The 17667-nt window shown below is 49.6% G+C and overlaps 1 protein-coding gene across 4 annotated transcripts in view; it reads right to left on the bottom strand.

Annotated features, from left to right (window-relative positions):
• The window catches only part of CYFIP2 (cytoplasmic FMR1 interacting protein 2), a 101084-nt gene that overhangs the window by 55442 nt on the left and 27975 nt on the right, over nt 1-17667 (bottom strand). For 2 of the 4 annotated variants that reach the window (XM_081136327.1, XM_081136328.1), the window contains exons 8-18: nt 17204-17332; nt 14866-14970; nt 12401-12492; nt 10736-10853; nt 8347-8466; nt 7693-7818; nt 5440-5606; nt 4540-4687; nt 2277-2351; nt 1261-1414; nt 149-305 (exon numbers count right to left, since the gene is read on the bottom strand). In XM_081136327.1, the coding sequence (XP_080992453.1) occupies nt 149-305; nt 1261-1414; nt 2277-2351; nt 4540-4687; nt 5440-5606; nt 7693-7818; nt 8347-8466; nt 10736-10853; nt 12401-12492; nt 14866-14970; nt 17204-17332 (1391 nt within the window). The remainder of the gene's footprint in view (nt 1-148; nt 306-1260; nt 1415-2276; nt 2352-4539; nt 4688-5439; nt 5607-7692; nt 7819-8346; nt 8467-10735; nt 10854-12400; nt 12493-14865; nt 14971-17203; nt 17333-17667) is intronic. The other 2 variants (XM_081136329.1, XM_081136330.1) reach the window with 1 other exon arrangement.

Raw genomic sequence — 17667 nt, 5'->3', positions numbered from 1 at the left:
ATCTGCAAGGGTGAGTGAGTCAAATCTAGTGTGACCTTGACCGGGCACAACGCCTTATCTGAAAAATTCTGGGAAAAACAGCTCGCTGGCAACCAAGCCTCCACCTGCACCCCTGGAACCCCCTTGCTGGCCCAGTCCTGTGTCTTACTCCATCATGGAAGGTTCTTTGGTTTCCAGGATATGGTCTGTTAGGATCCAGGGCATGGACATCTCAATAGGAAACTGGATTCGCCGGCCCATGGTCAACTCCAAGAAGAATTCTCGGAACCAGAGCTGGGAGAGGTCACAGCACTGCTGCAGGGCTTCTGGAAAGCACAAGAGAAAGGGACTTGGGTTACAGAGGAAGCACCAAAGCGTCTGAGAGCTCATTGTTTTTATGAATTTTTATTGTTATTCTCATGACTGTGCTGAGTACACAGTAGGTCTTTGTAAGGATGACTTGATTGGTAGATCTTGCTCTCCTGAACTTGAATGCCAGGCCAACATCTATTTAGAAGACAGGGTTTGCAAAGCTTCAGGGGCAGTGACAGTGCATGGGGGAGGGGGTGGTGATATTTTAGAGCTTTTGGTACTCCCACAATTTCCATCACCCCCTACAGAGCCATTCCGAAACCTCTTGCTATGCAAAGTGTCAAGACAGATCTCCAGGTGTCCGCTTTTAACTGGACTTCAGCTCCGTGACCCCTTGTACGTGATAATTCTGAACTCACTGCTCAGAGGCCTTGAAGGCCCTTTCTAGGCTGCTCTCTATGAAGAACTTGGGGCTATCGGTTAAGATCTCTCTTCAGTACCAACAGATGTGGTACCACTCCCATGACCCTGGGATGCTACTGTCCCTCTACTCGGCCCTGTTGCACCTGCACATGCATCCTACTAACAGGAGAGGAGGATTGGGGGACACAGGATTGGGGTGCAGCCCACAAGCCTCCTTTGCTAACAATGAGCATTAACCTAGGCTGCTGCTTAGATGCAAAATGCTGACCTAGTCCTAGGTGTGTCTGTGCGTATCGCTCTACTAAGGACTTCACGACAGACTGGCCACAGGTGTCTACCAGACAAACATTTCCAGCTAAGTCAGAACAGCTGGACTGGGCCTGGCCTTTTCTAGCTCCTAGAGTCTGCCGGAAAGTGTGCGTTTCTTCCTTGGTGGCAAAACGTGCCACTTGGGGTCAGTGACCACGTCTCTGCCACTTCTGGCCTGGCAGCTTAGTGGCTCTGGGCCCAGGGCATGCCCTCGCCTCCCCAGACCCCGGGGCGCACCGCTGATGTTGAGCAGGTGCGTGAAGAAGAAGGACTGTTTGTGGAAGTCCTCGATGGCCAGGACGATGGGGCCGTCGAGGCTGCTCCGCAGGGTCTTCTTGGAGCCGCTCTTGTCTGCGATGAGCGACTCGAGCATGGTCCGCACCATGTACAGCTTGAAAAAGAAAGGTTGACAGGTCAGGCGCTGGCCCTCCATCCGGGGGCAAGGCTGCTTTGTGTTGAATTTATGTATATATGTTTCTCATAGATGTCTGCCCTTAAAAAGCTTTGTTTTAGGAAGCACCCATTTGGGGGTTGAAACATGTAAACTTTCAAGAGGGAGACTAGCCAGCCCGGGAAGGCAATTCTGTCCGGGGCCTGCGGCATCCCTGGGTAGTTAAGGCCCAGGTTCCTGCCTGCTCTGCTTGGCCAAGGGCATGGGCATCAGAAGAGCCACTCCCTGCCTTCCTGGACAGCCGCGCTGGCACCGTGGGTGGAGCACTGGACTGAGAGTCAAAAGATTGGGACGCCAAGGCCCGGCATTGCCGCTGACCTGCTGTGTGACCTTGGGCAACAAAGGCCCACTCTGGACCTCAGTTTTCTTATCTGCCAATGTGAGGAGGTTGCAGCAGATGCTTTCTCAAACCAGTCCCTTTCAGCTCTAACATTGTGAGGAACTGGGAAATGGGATATGATCAGAACAAGCCCCCCACCACCTCAAGTTTCTGACCCTCAGCATTTTGAATCCATTACTGAGGAATTTCGCCCTCTGGTGGCACCAGCTGCGTTGCACAGCCTGCAGAAATCCTGGGTGCAAAGCGGGTGAAGATCGGTACTTACACAGGAGCCTACTAGACAATTAACTCCCTCTTACAGAGGACCTTAAGTGCAAAGGGTACAAGTGCTAATCTAGATCTTTCCACATCATTTGTCTTTGAATCTTAGGGCCGGAAGGGGCCTTGAGGAGCCAGGCTAGTCCGTTCCTGCTGCCTCCTGAAGAAGTGTACCCAAACCGACCCAGCCAGGCGGTGTTATACCAGGGATCGGCAGCCTCTTCGGCCCTGTGTGCCACCAGTGGGGTGAAACAAAGCCCGCGGGGACCACTGGCAGGCCTAAGACATAGGTAGGAGAGAGGAGGAGGGAATGGGAGGGCAGGAGAGACAGGGAAGAGGGAGAGAGAAAAGAGAGAGAGAGAAAAGCAAGAGGTATTGTATACGGTGGGAAAGCTGTCACGACTGCTAGGGGCCACTTGCCGACCACCTCTCCACCTCTGAGATGCTCCAACCTCCCTCTGCCACCACGTCCATCCTTGCTGCCTCTGGACCTTCTCTGGGACCTCACCCACCATGCGCCTGGCACGGAGAGGGGCAGTGTGGCCACAGGAAGGAGTGGCCCGCCATCCCTGCCATAGCCTTCCCCTTAGGTAAAGGGGCTACCGTGGATGCCGGTTTATCCGACGTCTACCTACTGCAACCTTGTGGGTGGGCGTATCTATCATCCCTAAGAATCCAGGAGCACTGTTCTAACGATGGCCTCTGGAGGCCTCAAAGAAAGCACTTTCCGTCCCTCCATGTAGGCGCTGACTGATTTGTATCAAATTCTAACTACTTAAAAATCCGTTTTGTCCATAAGAGGGGAAACTCTCTTCCCACCTACTTTTACTCAACAGAGCGTGTGACTCGCCAGCACCGTCAACATCCCAGCTACACTGGATGCCCTTATCCGAAGGCTCTAGCAGAGCCCCGGGGTGGGAGTCAGGAGACCTGGTTCTTGTCCCACCTCAACCTGTGACTCACCTTGTGGCTTGGACAAGTCACTTCCCCTCCCTGGACCTCAGTTTCCCCATCTGTAAAATAGGGGGAGGGGACTAGGACTAGTTTGTCTCTAAGGGTTCTTCCAGCTCTGACTGTCTAGGAGCCTATTAAATGCATCTGTGCCACCTAACACGACTCTGGGGTGCTGAGGGGGCTGATTGTTGGTGACATTCACCTTTCACTTGTCTATATAAGTAGTCCTCCTCTCTCTCTGCCTGCTGACCCCCCTCTCTCGCCCTCCTCCATTCCAGTTTTTCCTTTGCTTTGTCCGTCTGTCCCTCACTCATGTCTTACAGCTCAAAGAAACACCTAAAGCCCTGCTCAGCCCCTCTGGTGCATTCTGGGCTAGAAAGGTCTCTGGCCCCTAACATTACACAGAACAGTTTGGAGAAGCTTCCTTGGGACGGTCCCCAACCAGCAGGTAAGATGAGTGCAAACTGGCCCACGTTTGGTGAAGCCAGGGGAAGTTAACGAGAACAGTGCTGAGAACACATCTCACCCCTGTCCCTCCTCCCCCACCCCTGCCCAGACACAGACACAGACACAGTGAGGAGGGTCAGGGGTGGGCCTCAGATGCTCATCTCAGGTGATTCAAGGACTCAGGATTTCAGATCCGAGAGAGGCTTAAAGGTCATGTGAAGGGGGAGTTCCCAGCCTGGGGTTCTGGGGCCTGTAAGACCTTTAAAAGCTTCAGTGGAGCCGTAAGCTTTTTCCCAAGACCTCAAAAAGCTTACCAGAAACTGTTTACCATTTAAGTAGGTCACAAAGACTTAACTAAAATGACCAGGTTCTTTATTTTATCCCCTGTAATTTTACAACTGCTTTGGATAAGCCACAGGCTACCTGTTGTTGTTGGAACAGCTCCAGTTGGAAACTTTAAATATCTCTGATTACTAAATGTTCTCTAAGGGGTCAAGGCTTTCAATACTTGTATTTGGAGGGCATGGAGGAATAAAAAGGGGAATTTGATCAGTAACACGATTTCATCCAAAGTTTTCATTTAACAGAGAAGATAATCAGAGCTCAGAGAGGTCAAGGCACTTTCCCGAGATCACACAGCAAGTCAGAAGCAGAACTTGTGAATTCCCAAGCTAGGATGACACTGCAGGGGAAGGGGCAGGGTTCGTTAAAGAGGGACAGGACAGATGCATATAAATTCTACTTTAAACTCCTCCTACATTTTGGAACCAGTCCTGGTATTACCCCCATTTAACAGATTAGACAACTGAGGCACAAAGAGATTACATAACGTGCCCAAGGTCACACAGGTATCTAGGACGAGAATCCAGGTCTCCTGAATCTTAAGCCAGTGGTCCTCCCTCCTACATCAAAACAAGATAGTAGAATAAGACTAGAGCAGCTGCTTGACCCTGCCCCTCCTGCCTGAGGACCCCCAGCCCCAGAGCCCCACGGCCCACCCAGAATGACCTACCATGGCCTGGCTGGCCTGAGTGAGCAGAGCTGGCCTGTGCCCGGAGCCGCTTACCTGCGTGCTGGAGGGCCCCACGGCACGTCGGGGCACCTTGATGTCAAAGCCACCTTTGGGATCCTTCTCCCCTCTCAAGCATGGGTCATTGGGGGGCTCTCGGCCCCCCTCCCAGTCACAGATGGTTTTCCGAATTGCCTGCAGGACACTGGGAAGGAAGAACCAGGCTCAGATCGGGTTTTACCATTAGAAGGAGATAAACACTGCAAGCCTGTTTCTAGAGTCTGTGGTGTCCCAGGACCCCTTTCCTAGAATTCCTGGGGTGCTTGTAGACGGTGCTCATCCTGCCCCCCGACCCCAGAGATGCTGGTTTACCAGACCTGAGGTGCAGCCGCGAGTCTGCGTTCTATAGGTGCCCCAGGTGATCCCAAGGCCCACTGGCTAGCTGAGACCTCAGCTCCAAGCCTGTGCAGTGGCAGAGCTCTTGAGCGAGGCAGGACAGCTCTTTCTGTTTTTGGTTCTAGGAGAGTCTCCGTCCATTTAAAGTTTTTTGAAGTTTATTAAAACTGTGTATTTCAAGTTTTGATAGCTTATACTTGTTGCACACTTAACTCCACGTGGCTGTGTGCTTAGGTCTACACTGGATTATCTCATTTCATCAACCCAAGGGCCTACGAGGTAGGAACCACTATGACCCCCATTTTACAGATGAGGGAAAGTGAGGCTCAGAGAAGGGAAGTAACGTGACCGAGTTCACATAACTGGATAGCGGTGGATAAGGGCTTCCAACCCAAAGACCGAGGACCAATTCCTCTAATGTCCAGTCTCCTGAGAAGGCGTCCTGAGGCCTGCTGGAGGGGCTGTGTGTTCAGAGGCTGCCCTGCAGGGACCTTCCTCTGTGTTCTGCACCTTGCACCCGATTTTCCAGGTGCCCCTGAAAAGGGCCACCCGAAGGCCCACCTGATGAGAACGTTCTTCTTCTTCCGCACGGCCTGCCTCAGGGGCTCGCGCAGGGTCACCTGGGCGAAGTCCTGCAGGGCGGCGTAGATGGTGTTCCTGATGGCCTGGTTGAAGACGCTCTCCATCCTGCCCATGAGCACCTGCAGGCCTTTGATCATGGCGATCACCTGGCGGGCACAGATCAAGGTCGGGCTCACCTTGGCACGCCTGTCCGTCCAGGACCCTTCTCCGCATCGTCGGGAGGGCGCCAGGTGAGGCGCCAGCCGGTGCGACTTAGAGGGGAGGCAGGTGTCTGCGATCTGTCTCTTGGGATCTGCCTGCCTCCAGGGTGTGTGCCCCGTCCCCTGGGTTCCTGTTTCCTATGAATCATCCCCTCCCCACCCTGAGGATGTATTTCTATAGCTGCTTTGCCTATTTCCCAGTCGATAAGTTGAAAGGGGTGGGGGAGAAATAGGAAGTCTGGTGTGGCCTTGGGTGGAAGGCACAGTCTCTGGTCCAGCTTTACCAGCAACAAACCTGATCCTTTAACTCCCTATCCCCCACCCCTGTCAGCTTCAAGCGCTAATTCTTAGATTGGTTCAGAATTCGGAGGGGAAAGCACGTGCCACATCAGCCTCCACACGTATCACGCCCGCCATGACGTATTCCACTTCGTCCCCCTGCACCAGGCTGCAAGCCCTGCAGGGCCGAGGCTCGGCCACCTGCGCACGCTCACGCCCAGGGCCTGGGCTCACGGCAGGCCGTGGAGAAATTTTTGTTGAAATGGAATGAAACAATTAAGGAATGAGCTTAGGTAATACGCCATGTCCTTCCTCAAACCTTACAGAGAAAAGAACATTGGAGGTTGGGGAAATGGCGAGAAGAGAGCTCAGGAGGCGAGCAACGACTTTCATTGGAATCACAAGTGTAATGGTTTTGCTGCAGAGAAGCTTTAGTGAGAGAAATGTTGTAGTGGGACAGAAGCCTAAAGAAAAGAAATGACACGTTATAAAAGAAGCTGGGCTCCTGGCTAGAGATGCAAAGAGGACATGAGGGAACAAAGGAAGAAACAGACAATAAAGATCCCTCAGAATAACTCCAAACACAGCGGACTGATCTGTGAGACCTGCAGGAAAACCTCTGCAACTTTGGTCCAGGCGGAGATTTCTTAGCTAGAACACAAAAGTCTGAAACCACAAAATAATTGATAAGTTGGACTTTGTCAAAATTAAAAAGTTACTCTTCAAAAGGCATCCCTATGAAAACGAAAGGGCAAAGTCAAAACTCAGTATGAATGAGCCCCCCCCCCCAAAAACAGAAATATCTTCTTGCAATGAAACAAACCAAAAAACAAATTAGAATGTTAAAAACCAGGAAAGCAGTGTCTCCCTTCCAGAAACTACCACTATTAATGGTTTGGTAGAAATAAATGTAAATACTTATGTCCTTCAGTTTTGAGTAAATATGCAAAAGTACATTAATTTTACCATAAATGGCATGATTTTTTACATGTTCTCTAACCTTTTTTTTTAACTTAACAATACACTGTGCACATCTTTCCATGTCAGCACATCCGTGTTAGTGGCTGGACAGTATTCGATGACATAGCTGTACCTCCGTTTATGTGACCTGGTCCCACCCTGAAGGACATTTCAGTCGTTTCACATATTTTGGTATTATAAACAATACTGCGTTAAACACCTGTGTGCATACGACTTTGTGCAGTTGGCTTATTTCCCTGGGGTATGTTCCCAGAAGGCCTTCGGGGCCAAGGGGTACGCGCAGTATACATCTGAGTACATCTGAGTAGACTGTCCTTGTAGAAAGGCTGTAAAACGTAAACGGGCCACCCAAGCCCCCGAGAAGGCCTATTTCCCACACTTCGCCCAGCAACGGGCATCACCAACCTTCCAGCTCTTTACCAGCTGACCGGTCACCAATGCTCTATCTCATCTTAGTTTCAATCTGTACACTCATCAGTTTGGGCATTTTTCTGAGCCCTTTCAGCCATTTTTGGCTGGTTTGTTTCCTTTTGCCCATTTTTGTAGTGGAGTGAACACATTCCTTTGGATTTTTAAGAACAGGCTGAGTTTCTAATCGTTTGTGAGAAACGTGACAAAGGTGAGTCTGGGGGGCAGGAGGGGGGACAGGGAAGTACATGCACAATAGGGGACCGAGGCTGCTGTCTGGCTCGGAACCACTGCCCCCCACTTTGACCGACCCTGAGCAGCAGCCTGGGGACTGGGGGGGGGACACCGGGGGGTCAGCACCCACCTCCACGAAGGCAAATTTCTCCTCGCTGGTGTAGTTGTAGCGCGTGGCTCGCTCGTACTCCTCCGCTGTGCCGGGGCAGTCCTTGTTACAGAACTTGTCCGTGGGGTGCACCAGCTTCCAGGAGTACTGGGGGGATGGGAAGAGCCCACATGTCCATCAGCGGGGCAACGGGCAGACAAAACAAGGCGTGACCGTGCCCCGGGAGACTACTCAGCCAGAGAAGGGAAAGAAATACTGAATCGCCCCACAGCATGGATGGCTCTTGAAAACATACAAAGTGAAAGAAGCCAGCCACAAAAGACCACATATTATAGGACTGTACGTGTAAAAAACATCCAGAATTGGAAAATTGATGGAGACAGAAAGTAGCCTGTGTAGGGCTGGGGAGACAGGGAATGGGTTATGTGTGTGTGTGATTGTATTTTTGAGGTGATGAAGTGTTCTAAATGTGTGGTTGGTTGCACAGCTCTGTAAATATACTGAAAACTGGTGAATCACATTTTAAATGGGTGAATGCCATGGCATGTGAATTATGTTTTAGTAAAGCTGCTCTGAAAAGAGTGCTTGGGGAGAGGCAGAGGCAGAAAGGTTCCACGTGAACAGAGGTGGGTCTGAGGGGCAGGGGAGGGGCAGCCTCCGCTCTGAGACACCTACCACCTCCATGACGTGGGCACTCCACTTGGACAAAAGCTGCAGGCCCCGCAAGGCCAGGTCGAAGAGCTCGCGGTATTCCTCGTCCGACTTCTGGCTGTCCAGCCCGGAGCCCGTCACCACCTGGGGAGCAGCAGCCGTCACCCTCAACATCCACATGCCTGGCACCTCGATACATTACTTCATTGATTCCCCGAAGAATGCTACAGGGAGGTGCTGCTAGGATATCCCCTTGACAGATAAACTGAGGCTCAGACAGGGCCTTGCTGAAGGCCGCATGGCTTGTGCATGGCCGAGGGTTCACACTCAGGTGAGTGATGCCAGCACCCCCACCCACAACCACCCTGGTGTATCTCATCACGGTGGCTTTCAGGCTTTTCTGACTGCAGTTTACAGGGGGAAATGCATACTATAGACTCAGGGATGCATACCTATCTAGAGATATTAAATATATACATGAAGCATTCGTCACAAAGCAACTTTACTCTTAATACATGGGATTTCCTCTGATTTCTATTCTATTTCCCACAAAAATACTCATCACATAACACTAAACTGATTTCACAACTCATTAATTAGACACTAGTGAAGACACACCTATTTGCATGTGTAATATTCCACAGTGAGATGTAACATGTAGCCATGCATGTGCATAGACGTAACGTGTGTGTGTACATATGTATGCACGTGCACACATATACATTCAGAGCCATCCTCGTTATTTGTGGATTCTGTATTTGTGAATTCGCCTACTTACTAACATTTACTTGTAACCTCAAAATCAATACCCGCAGCCCCTTCGTGGCCATGCACAGACACACGCTGAGTGACAAAAAATTTGGGTCATGTCCCCAGCTGAGGCTGAACAAGGCGAGGCTCTGCCTTCTGGTTTCAGCTTCCGCACGCTACACAAGTGCCCTTTCTGCGGTTTATTTTGTGCCACATTTCTCACATTTTTGTACTTTTCATTACTGGTGATTTCACTATTTATAATGGCCCTGAGCCTGGTGCTGAAGTTCTGTCCCGAAGGCTAAGAAGTACCTTTCGGAGGAAACATGTTTTGGACTTGCTTTCTTCGGGCACGAATGATAGTGCTGTTGCCTGTGAGTTAATGTTCATGAGTCAACAATAACGACTACCTAAGGTGTCTTTAAACAGAAAAGGCACAGAAAACAAGTACGATGAAAATGTTGTGACCAGAGACTCAGAGGAACCTGACCCTGAGTTTCCCCCGGAAGCAATGGTTCCGTTTCGTTAATTCAGGGCTCACGGCCACCCACTTTATAGGACGTAACTACTGCGAATAATAACTGTCCGCACATACACATGTATAAAGCATATGATCTCAAAAATAACTCTGAGCCCGTCTCATTCTCAGACCACACCAAAACTTGACAAGGAATAAAGAAAACCCCTGCACTTAAATTAGCCCCATAGCTTTAGCTCAGTTGACTGGCCCAGATGGTTAAGAAAGTCAGAGGTTTGTGCATGACCCTGGTCCGCGTCCACTGGCCTAAATACCACACCGCCTGCATCTGTCTGGCTGTCCTCATTCCAAACACGTTGCCTCTTTGATAGAAGACATTTCTGAAATTGGGTTTGGAAAGCATGCGCCCTGTGGTTGCGGCCACATGGTAGAACCAGTGAGCAAACGTGGGACGGGGCAGTCATCCATCCAGGAGCTCCAGGTAATAAAGGAACTCGACTCAGGGGACCTGTGCTACTAAACCAACATATACACTTATCGGAAGGGTTTATGTGGGATGAGACCCAGAAGGATATATACACCCAAACATTAATCATAGTTGGTTCTGGGTGGTAGGATTTTACGTGATTGATTTTCCCTCCTTTTGTACATCTCTATTTTTTCTGTGGTTTGAACATTTATTTTGTCCCTAATTGTATTTTCTGGTTCGTTTAACGATCATTCATCACTGTGTAGTTTTAAAATATTTAGACGGTATTATGAGCATGCATGTTTAGAACTCTGTTTCTCTTGCTATTTAGGGCGGAGATGGTCTGGAACATTTACAGACTAACAATTACTAACAATTACCAATTACTCTCTGTTAGGCCCAATGCGTTTTCCATGCATCACAGTTTAATTCTCTCAATGAACCTTTCTGGCTACTATTACCCTCATTCTGCACAGGAGGAAACTGAGGCACAGAGATGCTGAATAACCTGTGATGGTCAGCAGCAGAACCAGAATCAAATCCAGTTGTGCGGCTCTAAAACCCATGCTCGTGGCCAGCCTGCCTTCCCGCCTCCGATGTGTATTCCCTCACTTCTGCTTTCCATGATCTCTACAGTCATTTCTTTCCTACCTGGTCTTCACCCCTTCTCACCCGGGCCCACATGGGCCTCCATTCCCCAGCCAGAGCGAGCTCACCTCACTGTTGCTGTAGCGAGCGAGTTCGGAGATGAAGCGGATATGGTCATCTCGGATCTGAACCATCTGCTCGCAGATGTTGTACTGGGGGCTGATGCTGCTCTGGGTGCAAGTCCACCTGGGCAGAAAAGCACAGGGTCGGGGCAGGTCCTGGACTCAGGCGCCTGGTGGGACAGGCTCCTTCCACTCACATGTTGCTCCTGGTGCCCAGCCAAGGTGGCTGGCCCCCCTGGGCAGAACCAAGAGGTAACCCAGACACGAGCAAGACAGCCTGTTCATCCCACATGAGTGGACCAGCCCTTCCTACTCTTCTAAGACCCAGTTGCAGGCTTTTCCAGATACCTCGTGTCCACGTACTTACCAGTTATACAGGTGAGAAGGGAACTGCAGCCTCTCTAGGGCTACAAAGGGCTGGAATCCACGCCAAGGAAAAGCAAGATGGGTGACCTCCCAAACCTGTCTCCTGACTCTGAAATCCTGTGGCTGACACTGGCTTTGAAGGGTCCTTTGGGGAGGGACTAAGGAAACCTGAAGGGACTGTGCTCTTTCAACAGTGAACTGGTAGCACGCAAGCAAACACTCCATGGTGAGGGGCGCCATGGTCATTCTCTCTCTTTCCTCACCCCTCTTCTTCCCCCTCCTATTTCTCCTCAACTCTTGATTTTGAAACATATCATTGGGAAACCCATCCTAAATTGGAGAGAAAATGAATGAATAAAAGTCTTTACTCTCCTTTCCCAAGAGAAAAAAGACAGCCCCCTCCACCCTCTTTGGCCATCTAGTGTTGGGTGACCCAGTAGACAAGTTAAAAGCCACCTAAGGCAGAGCAACGTCCTGGCAAGAATTTAATATTTCAAAAGGAGCCCTGAAGTGGCCCTCAGAATACTCAGGGTGGTGATACACTTCCTCATGTTTGTACTTTGGCTTTAGTTTTTCCCAAAGGTCACCAGTGTAGGCATGGGGACACGATCACTCAGACCACGGACATCCCACCCTGGCCACATCGCCGTTCCCAACCAACCAACTCCAGGTAGTAGAGGATTCATGCAGATAATGTGAGGACATGAGTTCAGCATTCTTGACTCCGTGCTTTTCCTAGAAATCCTCCCCCTACACTAGCAGCCGGCGAGTTGAGACGCAGGCAGAAGAAACCTCCTAACCACCCCAGAGATACAGGCTATCGCTGGGTGGGCCCTACTCCCAGGAGGCACTGACAGCCCAGACCCGGGTGTCAGCACAGATTCCCTAGGATGGTGGTTTATAAAAGGCCCCAGGGGTGAGCCGCTCAACCACTTCACGGTTGGAACAGCTCAAACCATACACACCATGTATACTTACTGTATGGACACAAAACCTGAAGACAGAATCAGGGTGATAAAAGATGACGTCATCTTGCTCCACCTGACCACCGAGGGCCAGGAAGGAGGACTCCTGCTGTCCCACTGCGGCTGGGACAGAGAAGGGGCATGGCTGTGCTCTGAGCACTTTTGAACCCCAGCAGCAAAGGGCGGATACAAAAGGACTCGGAGCACCCTCCGCTGCTCCCCTCTGGAGTCCACCTGCCCAGGGCTCTGGGGAGGGAGGAGGGGCTGAAGTGGCCCCTCGGCCCCCTGCCCGGGCTGGGCGGCCTCGCGGGAGCCGAGAGACATTACGGCAGGCACTCACTTGGACTTGTTCTCTTCATAGTGAGCACTGGTCTTAATGTATCTGGCCAGCTCTATCTGCATGTCGCCGAAAAGGGGCACCACCTGCAGCTGCTGCAAAGGAAGCAAACACAGCGCGTGAGACGCTGAGGGGGAACCAGGTGGCTGCCTGCCACCAGGGGCGGCAGGGTCCGTGTGCCTCCGGACTGAGCCCTAGTTTCTGCTTCCGATGCTGCTTCCATGGGACCCTGGAGCCAAAAAGAGCCCCAGCCCACATACGCGTCCCCTGCCTTCAACCAACCATATATTCCAGCAGCTCAGCCCAGAGAGGCAAAGTGTCTTGTTCAAGGTCACCCAGCAGGCAGAGCGGGTCAAGGAGGAGGGCCAGATGGCCTGCCTCCCAGGGCAGGGCCCCTTCTGCTCTAATTTTCCTCAGATTAGATGCCCCTTCCTGCTTGGAACTCTGGGCTAGGAGTGGCTGCCTGGTCTGCTGCTGGCCGCGTGCAGTGTTCCTGAGAAACTCGCGTGAAGTCACTGAAATCATGGCACCTACCACCAGAGGGCAGACAAGTCCCATCTGAAGAACAGGAGAGGCGAGGGGAGGCTGGCATTTATGGTCTGCTTCTGACTCACTGGGCACTTTGCCAAGCACTTCAAAACCAAGGATTTTGAGGGCAAAGAAACTACTCTGTATGATACCATAGTGGTGGATACATGTCACTGTGCATTTGTCAAAACCCATAGAATGTACAATGTCAAGAGTGACCCCTAATGCCAACTATGGACTTTGGGTAACAATGATGGGTCAATGTAGGTTCATCAATTATAACAAATGCACCACTCCATGGGGTATATTGGTAATGGGGGAGGCTGTGCATGAGTGGGGGGAGGGGTGGCAGGTATAAGGAAATCTTCATCACTTTCTGCTCAATTTTGCTGTGAACCTAAAACTGCTCTAAAAAATAAAGTCTTTTATGACGAATCTCAGGGGGATGGAGAAGGGCGGGTGGGCGGAGGGGGAGAGAGTAACCAAAGAATTTATATGCATATATGCACAGCCCAAGGACACGGACAATGGTGGGGAGAGGGACTGGGGAGGGGGAAGGGATGGGGTGGAATGCGTCATTGGGGAGAAAAAGGGACATCTGTAATATTTTAAACAAAAATAAAATTAAATAATAATAATAATAATAATAAAGTCTTTTAAACAAAACAAAAAATAGTATCTCAAGCTATACAATAACCCTTTGAGGTCAGTACTGTTATCATTTCCATTTCAGAGATGAAGTAACTGAGGCTCAGGGAGCTTGAGTGCTTTTTTTTTTTTTTTTTCATAAAGTCAGACCAGCTAGAAGTCAAGAAGCCAGGATTATGAGCCAGGGCTCTGGCTAGCTATGTAATCCCACTGAACCCTAGAGGGAACCCTATAAAGTAGACCCCCTTAGCACTCACAAGAGGCTGGGGGACTCGGTCTCCGAGGTTTCGTGACCTTTCCCAAAGTCATCTGGCTACTAAGTGGCAGAGTCGGACTAAATCCCGGCCCGTTGGAAGCGATGCTCTAGTCTTCCACTCCACCCATCTCATCATGCTGATGGAGGCAGAGACAGACTTTGCAAGGGTCTCCCAAGATAAGCCCTGTTTTCATTTGGAGCACCTCTGGAGAAAAGTGAAAGTTCCAGCTTCAAAAAGAAGCCAAGGGACAGATGATTTTTGGTGACTTATTTCCCCTTAACCTCGAAGAGTTGGCAGGACTCAGGCCCAGCCTGGTGTCCCCCATGTCACACTGGGAGGGGGTTCTGTTTTGAACGTTAAGCCTGGCTTTCCCACGTCTGACCCCTGAGGCTGCACCCCACGTCTGCAGTGCCCAACACTAGAACCAACTGACAACACAGAATTCAATTCCAAAGTAGGAAATCCCTTGGTGGAAACCTCAAAGGCTTAGCTTAACCACAATGTTTTATTTTTAAAGATTTGGGGTGAGAAGATGAAATCTGTGGGGCACTGGAACAGACTGAGTATATGACAGCTGCTCTGGGGCATTCTGCCCAGAGGCAGGGGCCAGCCTCTGGCCTCTGGTGGGCAGGTGAGAGGCTGTGATTTTGCAAATGTCAATCAGTTTAAAATCCAGTCTAATCCTTCTGCTTCTGTGAGCTCTGATTTATAGTGAAAAAAAGCAGGCGCTGTCTTCTGGGATGAACCTCTTTCTTTGCATGGCAAGGGATTTCAGGGAGGGGGAAATGCGGTAGGCATACAGGATCCAGGCAAATCCCAGCTGAATCCTGAGACTTAACCATGTTTGATGCCACAGGGCTGCCTTCTAGTGTAGATTCCTCTACCCAGGGCTGCTGGAGGCCCTGCCATTCTGTCTTCCTCTTCCAGAGGCCTTTAGAACTACAGCCCAGTCAACAAGCCCCACTGCTTGCTGGCTAATTTCATTTCTTTCCCGAGAGGCCATCCATTGGCCCCTGCCCAGCCCCAGGCACTGACCTTAAAGAATTTATCAATTTTGCTGAGGTTGATTCTCTTCTTGGCATCCAGTTTGTAAATGTTACTGACATTTCCATCCATCAGGTAGAGACCAAAGCCCATTACCTGGAGTGAGAAGGGGCAGGTCACATTTGACGGAAAAGTTTCAAAAAACCAAAAAAGTAGGTCTGTGCATGTGCACATACCACACACACACACACCCCCTGTAGCTATACATTCTATTACAAAAACTCATGTGTCTTCAAATAGAAAAAGACCATACAGGTCTAAATTCAACCTGAAATTTGATTTCTGTGAAGAAATGCAGATGGCTCCTTAGTTTAGTATATGATTATAGTGGCCACTTCTTGAGTCCTTACTATGAGTCAGAGCCTGTGCTGAGGGCTTTCACAGGCATTATCCTTAATTCTCATGATAATCTTATAAGTCAAGTTCAACACAATAAACTTGTTCTATAGATGAGGAATTGAAGGCACAGAGAAGTCAGGCAGCTTGCCAAGGTCACACAGCGAGTATATCGCAGAGATAGGATGGGAACCTGGACCCGTCTGACAACATGTACGTACTGAGATCCCTCCTGAGAGAGAGGACTGAGTGGTGCTATTGCTGCATCCCTGGGGTCCAGCACATCTCAGGCACTTGAGGAACTTGCTAAATGTTGAATGAATGTAAAACGATTCATCTCTTTCCCCAAGGAAACAATAATAATGTAAAGATTCCCAACGAGCCATTGGAGATTTTATTTATTTTCTTTTAAAAAACTTTTTCTTTTTGCCTAACAATGCCTAATTGGCAAATTCTTGATATTCCAGTCCATTTAATCATTTCCAGAATGCTGGCTTGCTTTGCTCTTTTAGTCAAACATACAGGGAGCCTCCCTTGGCTCGCAGTTGCTATGTGACCATGGGTGAGTCACATTGGACACATAACGGAGGGAACTAGAGGACTGTTAAAGTTGCATGTTGTCATTCTGCGGGGTGAGTGTCCCTTTTCCGCTAGGGGTGAACAGCGCCCCCTACTGGCACCTGTGCTCACTAACAAACCGCAGAACCGTGCAAGAGCCAAACAGTGTTGGGGCGGGATTGAAGATGCAGGAAATTGAGGACAAAGGCTGAGAAGCTGTGGTGTCTAAGCATTAAAGGCAGGTGAGGGAAAAGGGAGGTCTGAGAATTCGACGGCAGCATCTAAGAGTGCTTGCGGACTGGAAATTGGTACCCCAGTTTGTGGAAGCAGCAATTCTGGGGAGAGCTATGGTAGCTGTCCGGGCACAGCACTGGCGCTGAGAGAGGCCGCGGGCCTTCTCCAGATTTCTGGCTGTGCAGGGAAAGCCAGAGTGAGCAAGTCACAGGTCACACAGCCCTGCAGACTCCATCCCGGTGCTACGGAAGTGTAAGGAAGAACTCCAACGGGCCTGGGATGCTTAGAGCAGCAAGGGTGAGAGGAAGAAAAGTGAAAACCACCAGGAGACCTTTGAAAGGTGAGGTTCTGGGAAGAAAAAAATCAAAAGGGGCTATGCCCTGTGTACAAAGAATATGGAGGTTGTTCATTTCAGCACTACAGCTTCAGGGAGAAATCAGAAACATCCTAAGCAGCTAACAATAAAATATGGCTAAAGAAAGGAAAGTTCGTCCATATGACATTATTTATCAGCTGCATAATATTCCAATACATTTAATAAAAAGGAAAGAGCTTACACATGTATAATTTATGTATACTGCATATGTTGAAAATACCTAAGCAGAGAAAAATGGGAAGGGAATACATTAAAATGCTAAAAGTGTCACCTCTGGATGGAAAGATTGTGAACGATTTAATTTTTTGTGTGCTTCTTTGTATAGTTCAGATTTTCTACAATGAGAAATATTACTTGAAAATTTAAAACTCAAACTTGTAAATCGATGGATCAAATGTGATGATTTTTGGCAAAACAGAGCAAATGCTGGAAGATTTTGCCTTCCTGTTGAGTTGGTCATTTCTCCTCCCGAAAGTTTGACCTGACAAGGGTATGTACACAAAGGCTGGGCTATAAGAGTGTTCAGTGCAGTTTAACAAACAAATATCCAATGAGTGGGGATTTGTTAAATAACAATGTCCCCATACAATGGAATACTCGGCAGCCATTAACCATTACATTGCAGAAATATCCATAATGACGTCTAGAAAGGTATACATGACATATTAAAAGGAAAAAAAAAACGGTTACAAAACATTATATGCAGCACAGTCTATATAAATGTTTAAGCAAGAAAAAATAAATATTATTTTTAAAAAATGATTTTAAATAAGGAGGTAAGAGGGTGAGCCCAGGCCCCAGGGCGGGTGACCACAGGGGTTGTACCTTGAGGAGCATGTGCTTCTCGCTGGGGGTCAGATACATCTTGTTCTCGTAGTAATCCACGCAGATGTTGACAATGTCGGCCAGCAGCTCCTCGTAGCCTGGGATCACTTCCAGTTGCTGATGGAGACACTAAACAGCAGCGCCCCCTCTGGTTGGCTCTTTTCCTGCACTCTCCTCACCCGCACCACCAAAGGCCGGTCGGCCTCCCCAGCTGACCACCAGGGGGAGGGGAGCCTGCATCCTCCACAATGGACTCACAGTAGCTGGTCTGAGCTCCTGCACATCTCCCTGGGCAGGGAACTTACTCCCCTTGGGGCCCTCCATTTTATTTCCTGGCAGTGTTGATGGTTAGAAAGTACTTTCTTGGGCTGAGCTGAAAAGCAGTTCAGCTTCACAGCAAAACGCCTGTGGTAATCTCAGTTTAGTTTTGAGGCTATGGAGTTAGCCATGAATTCCTCAGATGA

Source organism: Miniopterus schreibersii (genome assembly GCF_964146895.1).
Source record: "Miniopterus schreibersii genome assembly, chromosome: 4".
NCBI classification, from domain to species: domain Eukaryota; kingdom Metazoa; phylum Chordata; class Mammalia; order Chiroptera; family Miniopteridae; genus Miniopterus; species Miniopterus schreibersii.
The sequence above is the reverse complement of the archived record's forward strand: the minus strand, read 5'-3'. Positions and strand labels throughout refer to the sequence as shown.